The sequence below is a fragment of the Anopheles bellator genome, chromosome 2, assembly GCF_943735745.2.
Source record: "Anopheles bellator chromosome 2, idAnoBellAS_SP24_06.2, whole genome shotgun sequence".
In the NCBI taxonomy this organism is placed as follows: Eukaryota; Metazoa; Arthropoda; class Insecta; order Diptera; family Culicidae; genus Anopheles; species Anopheles bellator.
In genome coordinates this window covers 74,261,306-74,268,137 of record NC_071286.1, presented here as the reverse complement: position 1 = coordinate 74,268,137, position 6,832 = coordinate 74,261,306, and the positions used below count along the sequence as shown (strand labels likewise).

General features: G+C 53.9%; 1 protein-coding gene across 1 annotated transcript in view; it reads right to left on the bottom strand.

Moving 5' to 3' along the window:
* LOC131208037 (transmembrane protease serine 9) overlaps positions 1-3,874 on the bottom strand; it is an 11,514-nt gene extending 7,640 nt beyond the window's left edge. The window contains exons 1-4 of the mRNA XM_058200679.1: positions 3,777-3,874; positions 3,188-3,707; positions 3,007-3,114; positions 2,651-2,804 (exon numbers count right to left, since the gene is read on the bottom strand). Coding sequence (XP_058056662.1) covers positions 2,651-2,804; positions 3,007-3,114; positions 3,188-3,707; positions 3,777-3,869 — 875 coding nt within the window. The 5' untranslated portion in view covers positions 3,870-3,874. The remainder of the gene's footprint in view (positions 1-2,650; positions 2,805-3,006; positions 3,115-3,187; positions 3,708-3,776) is intronic.
* Positions 3,875-6,832: the final 2,958 nt, after the last annotated feature.

Sequence of the window (6,832 nt, the reverse complement as noted above, 5' to 3'; positions counted from 1 at the left end):
CCTAAACCAGCCCCTATAATTTACTTACTTCCGTCGAACTCTTCGAAAAATCGGCCCTGCTTGGGCAGCTGGCGGCTGATGAGGGTGCGCAGATTGGCACGGTCCAGCACCTCGTTGAAGCGCTCGTTCGCGTTGGCGTACTCCTGGCCGGCGACGGACGGCCCCTCAAACCGGACACGGGACACTTCCGAGCCGAGCGCGAGCTGCACCACCAACAGCAGCAGCAGCACCGAGGGCAGGCAACTGCATCGTATCGCCCAGCGGCCCCGCATAGCGCCGGGCACTGTTCACTGTCACTGTCGCCTGTCCGTTTTTCCGGAATCGCGACCGGAACCGGTTTTCTGCGTGCGATCGCGTAATCACTCTCACTACTCACTCGCCGTACAGCTTCGCGCGCCGTCAGCACGCACGCGAGCGCGGCCCCGATCCCGATTGCACGCACGCCCGGTGCCCGATCCCAAATTTAGGCGATTAGGCAACCGAACTTGGAACGCCGGCGGTCTTGCTTTGTCTTGGTCAGTAGGTGATTCGGTTCACCGCTCGGCGAAACCCTCCGGGACATCGGGTGTTCGGGTCAGCACGGTGGCGGCGGCCACCAACGAAAGGAAAACCCGAAAGCGGTGCAGAGCGAGGCCAACGGTCGAGGCCGAAGGCCCGAAAAACTGGATTCAAATGATGCGTTTCACTTTCACAAATTAAAACGGCCAAACGCTCTCTCGGCACGCGGCACGCGGTCTAAAGCAGCGGCCTAAAAGCCTTTCCCGCCTCCTGACCGGCCTGAGATTTCCTTTTTCACGCGGAAGATTACGCACACGGGGTCGGGCGGTCGCGATGCATCAAGGAGGCGTGATCCGGCGGGGATCCGGCTAACGATCGACACGCTGCACTGTGGTTTGCCGAAAGCGAAAGTGTGCTTATCCTTCAGGCGGACGTCTCCGCCGCTTTCTTAACCGTGCGGTAAGACAATCGCAGTGACCACTTCACGGGGTGACTAATCCGAAGACCGTCGAAACTCGCCCGACACACAGCCACAGACTTCGGTTTCGGAAATCCCGCCGCGTTATGCAACGATGAACGCACCCACGATCACGATCACTCCCGATCACCTCCCGATCTTCTTGGGAAGGATTTTTCGCGCTAAAGCACCGGGCTCGGGCTCAGAACCAGAAAAGGGGCGACGAACGTCACGGCGCGTGCGATCGGCAAGCCGTCTCCCGGGATACTACCCCGTTTCGAGCGGTCGGTCCACTAGCGCGCTGCTCGATTCGCGGGGTCCCCTTCCACACCGCCGGGCCGCCGCGATGGCCGCCAGAAATGACGGGCCGGACCGAAGACAGAGCCGAACGCCGGGCCGGTGGTGATCGCTGTGAAACGTTCACAGTTCACAGTCACGCAGTTTATCAGCGCGCCGGAGGAAGTGCGGACAGGTACCGGCACTCAGCAACATGCCACCGCGACCCCTTCGCACCCCACCGCCCCTGAGAGAGAGAGAGAGAGAGAGAGAGCCGGAGTGAAAATGGAGTGAACTGTGCTGTCCGTTTACTATCGCAACCGTATCTCATTATCAGGCGCATTGCTCACGGTCTAGTTCTTTCCGGGTCCGGCCCAAGAACCAAGAGGGTGCCGAGCCGAGCCCCTCGGTAACGGACTCCCGCAATTTCTAAATTTTATTGCCGATTTCGCCGTTTGGGTCGCCCGAGAGTGCGCCGAATCTTTCCGCCTCTTAGGGGGGGGCTCGATCCCTGCGCCGGGGGGCACGATTTTCGAAAGCCAACCGACCGGTGAGTTAGTTCCGACTCACCGGAACACACCATAAACACACTTCCGTGGCGCCCCTTGCTGCCGGCCAGTATCGTCGTCACTGACGTGCGGTTAGCTATCGGCACTTTCGCGAAAAAAGAAAAAAATCGGATGGTTGTTAACCGATCCGCAACCAGGCCGGGCCGGGCGGCCTGGTCGATAGTGTTCCTGCTTCCTCGGCACTCGATTGACCGTGACGATCAGATCACGGGCGTGAGGGCCACCGCCGCGGGGGGCACTAGCTGGTGCCCTGTGAGCCGGCCCGGTTTTTTGCAGCGAGACCAATTTCACTTCGATCACTTCATGCAGATTGGCAGGGGTCCGTTGGTTCCGGACCGACTGGTGATAAGGTTGGCAAAAGAGCAATAGAGAAAGGGTTTAGGGAGATTCCAAAAACATAGAAACTCAATGACATTGTTCCATTCAAAGCTTTCGGAAATACTTTTGGCATGACCCCCGTTGTTGGTGAGATGTTCACTCTTTCTTCCCCGTGGAATAAACCCAGCTTCAGCAGCAGCTGATCTGATAAATAAATAAAATGCCCCAACATGCTTTCATCAGATAAATAGTGTTTATTTTATAAAATTTATTGCATTACATGTTCGTCGCAAGAGAGCATTCAGTCGATAAAGGAAAGAGAAACATACATTCATGTTAAAGTAATATCTGGCCGCCACTCGCCCACCGGGGGGGCCACTGGCGGCGTCTAGGAGCGAGAAGTTTCTATGTTTCTATTAAAAACGAAAAGAATCACAATTATGTGCTGCATTCGAATACGGTTGATTAAAATGCTATGTCAATAAATAGTCAATACTGTTTCACTGCGCGATCCGAGAGCCGCGATCGTCACGCCATCACTACGCTCTGTATCCATTTGATCGTCTTCTGAACGTTATGGTAGATGCCGGGTTGATGATCGACTCCGCAGCCGAAGCCGGCACTAGTAATCCCGATCAGTGTGTACCGTCCACGATCGTTGATGATCAGTGGGCCGCCCGAATCGCCTGAAAAAGAGACAGAGAGCGAATTTGAAGCATAAATGGATATCGCGCCTACAGGTATGCAATCCGTGCTACACCACGCGGAGCTTGGAGCTTCTTCGGCGCCTCGGACCCGGAGAAACTACGGTTATCCGCGTGTTCTCAATAGTTACCGTGATAGATGAGCTTACCGATTTACTTAAAAAAGAGGTAAGAAAATCCTTACCTAAGCACGCGTCCTGATGGCCATCGGAGTGCCCGGCGCAGAACATTTCGTTGAACAGCTCAACGTTGATCTTTTTACTCTTGTGCCATCGCAGACACTCTTTTGTACCTATTTAGCGAACAGAACGAAACGGAAATGAATTAGATGGAATCCTGGCCCGGCAGATGGCCCGCTCTCTTACTTATGATAGGAACCGCAGCCGTGTGCAGAATGTTGGTTCCCGTTTGTCCCATGTTGGCGTTCGTTTTGCCCCACCCGGCGATAATGCCCTTCCGGCCGACCAGATCGAGCGGGCGCATCGGTAGGCAGATCGGAAGGATGTGCGACTTGTAGCCGGCCGGGCGCGTCAGCTTCAGCAGCGCCAGATCGTACCGATCGGGCTGGGTCATGCGGAAGATGAACTTCGGGTGCACGATCTTCAGCTCGACGCGGTGCTTCTCGGCCGGCAGTGGTTCCATGATTTTGCCCGAGTTCTGCGTGTCCAGCTCGCCCAGATAGATGACGATGTCCTTCAGGCGGGCCTGCTGTATGCAGTGGGCTGCGGTGGCCACGAACCTCCGCGACACCAGGACACCGCCGCACTGGTACTCGGCGATCCGTATGTGCGCCTGCCACGGATACTCGGCAAAGTTGGCCGTCCGTCCGCCGATGATGCGCTTCTGCAGGGTGTTCTGAGAGGTCTGCGGAATGCCGCACTCGGTCTAGAGGGATGAGGGATGGCGTAAGCAATGGCGGCACGGATCGAGCTGTCGAGGGAATGAATGGCTCACCTGCATCAGTTGGTCGGAACGGCGGTGGAAGAAGCTTTTCTGCTTCGAGAACTGTTGCGGCACGAGCATGTTCGGGCGGTTAGGTACGGGCATCAGCGGGGGCAGCAGGGCCACCGGGAGCATCGGGCCGGCATAGGCCACTTTCGGGGCGATCAGCGCGCCCGACAGTTCGCTCTCTGGCACGCAGCACGACATCAGCCACCGGTTTTCGCCACATCCCGACACGTGCCGGCCACCTTCCAGCCAGCAGGAGAACGACAGGCGACAGGCGCGCACCTGGTTCTGGTAGACACAAGTGTCCGGAAGTCCCAACACGTTATGGATAATGTCTGCGGAATGAAAGGTAGGCAGAAGGAGATGATAGTCTTGGGAATGAATTCGTCGACAGTAATTGAATGAAGGCCTTGTTTCCTATTTAAGCTTTCCAAATTTCTGGCGATTGAAGCCACGTTGATAAAATCGTTTCGCAAAATCTCAACAGTCAATCCTTTTGTACAGGTGGTCCTTCTAGTGTTTGGATTTCGAAGATAGGGCGCAAAAAATCGATTTTGACTATCACTGTATGGAACTTAGTTCCATCCGGTTGAAACCAAATGTCGTCCCAGCTTCTAACTTCCATTTCGCTGAAGAAGATCGGCCAGCCATTTCTCGGTAGCGTAAGCCATCTCTGTATAACTCTGCTTATCAACATAACCACCGAGGTGGAAATGAGCTTTTCCAATTTCGTACAGTTTCGTAAGACTCACCACTTTGAAAATATATTTCCGATATTTTCTAATTTTCTGCAAGCATCTGACGTCCCATTTCGTAAACGTCAAAGTTTTTACTAAATGTTTACAATTTCCAGAATGAAGTTTGATATTGTTAAAGTCAAGTAAAATCCAAGCATTTGATGGATCACCAGAATACAACATTTGTCTTAATGTTATCGTATTCCCAAGAGATGATCGTCATATGAGCCTTTGGTCATGCACTAGCAACACCTTCGGATGACAGGGACTTAAGTCGTCTGTTACTCGAGAGCTTCATTATGCATACGATGGGTTGGCCAATGACTCGCCTATGGCTGAGTATTGTGAGTGAATTTGGCACTTGACCTTCACCCAACGACTGCTTATCGTGTTTCAAATGATATGGAATCCTTAGGAGAAGCTTATGTAAGGATCTCGTTCGCCAGACAGACTATGAAAGGGGCAAAATATTGGTTTACCTGCCTTAGTCTTCGTAACCAATAATAATTTAAAATTTAATTTAATTTCTTATGTAAAGTCTCGCCATTTTCTTCCCCGTGAGCCCAAGCGAAAGAAAAGAGGCAAAATACGACCCCAAAGAGAAGGCGGCCAAATTACTAAGCCTTTTTCAAATAGAAATTCCTGTTGCCAATTTCAGCGATTCCAAGCGAGGCCGTCAAGACGTGTCTGCAGAATGAGCATCACCCGGCACAGGAAATTTCAATTATCTTCCGTCCATTTGACGGGTACTCTGGCGGCGCAATTACGCTTCATATTTCACGTTCGGCTCCACTGGCCAGCAGGATCCGTGGCCGTGGCCGGTGGACAATGATGAATGGAACAACTAGTCACATTATCGGTTTCGAAACGGCTCGCCTCTGATGGATCCCGGGTTGGTGGCCGCGCACCAGCCTCAGCCTCTGCAGCCTCATTAACCCACATTCCGCGTCTTTGTATCAATTCCTGATTAAAAGCCCTGTTCGATGCCCGTCGATCATCATCGGCTAGGCTAGGCCGGCCCGTGGAAGATAGCAATTTGACGCGATGATAGTGCAAGACGTCGTCGCCCCACGGGGCCACCCCGAGGCGGCCTCGGATTTCAATCGAACTTCATTCGATTCGCAAGCCGCAAGGGTTGTCGGCGCGGGAAAATCTGCGTTGACCCTTTCGGGTGCCTTCAGCCAAAGGTTTCGGTGTCATCAACCGTGACGGACGTGACACGTGCGCTCACGCAGGATGATTGCTGCTCGGTGATGACACCTTGGGCCGGACGCTTGGGCAACACTTCGGCAACCGGTTGCCCAACCATCCATCGATCATCTCACTTACTTGCGGGGACCACCGAGGAAAGCCAGCCGAGCCAAATCAGCAGTCCAATCGCGCTGGTGGTTGGGAAACGCCATGGGAGCATCTTCTACGTCTTCTGTTAGCCGGCCGCCGATTGCGTCTTATTTTCATTCTTCTGAAAGTACACAGCGAAACGAAAAGATCAACCTTTAGCGGGGCACCCTAATGATGATGTCGTGGGAATGCTGTACCCGGCACTGCCAGGATTGGGCCTCGATTCGGTCCCGTTCGGAATCAGCGAAGAGGCCCCGGTTGGGCTGGGTTAATTAGATAAAAAGCTCGGCCAGCACACATTAATTATTTACAGCACCCAGCCCAGGGCTGGTGTTTCGAAACACGTTTCGAAACATTATATAAGCGCAGACAAGTGTTTAGCATATTTTAAAGGGGGGGACCCACCGGACAGGGAGCGAGCGGCCACCAATCAGACCAACACCGCAGGTGATATCTCCCGGGCAGCATCCCGGGCGGGATCGCTGGCGTAAATCAGTTCATCGCCCCGCGAAAACCGTTACCCCCCGAAAAAGGCGTAGACATTCCGATCGGAGGAAAAACGGAGAAAGAAACCGGGCCGGAGCCGGAGCCGGAGCCGGGTTGCTTGCTCCGTGTCTAACCCCCGGGGCCGGCCTTGGTGAAGGTCGACGAAATTATGCTTCTGGCTGCGAGGCGCCGTCCGTCTTTGGCAGCGTCGTTTCGCTGCTGCCACTCCATCCGACATTATCTTTCACCAATTTGGTTTGGCTCGTCGTTTTCTTCTGCTTCGTTTGTCCTCCGTGATACGAGCCGGACAAGGAAACACGAGGGCCGCCGTGTTGCCCGCGGAGACATATCTCTTTTAATGAGACCGGGCTGCCCCGGAGGGGCCGCTCGGTGGCTCGGGTGTTTTATTTTCCGTTTACTTTGCCGTAATAATTGGGCAAGGGACCAGTAAACAAGCCACTGTACTAAATTGTACTAAGTAGTACTAAATTGTACTAA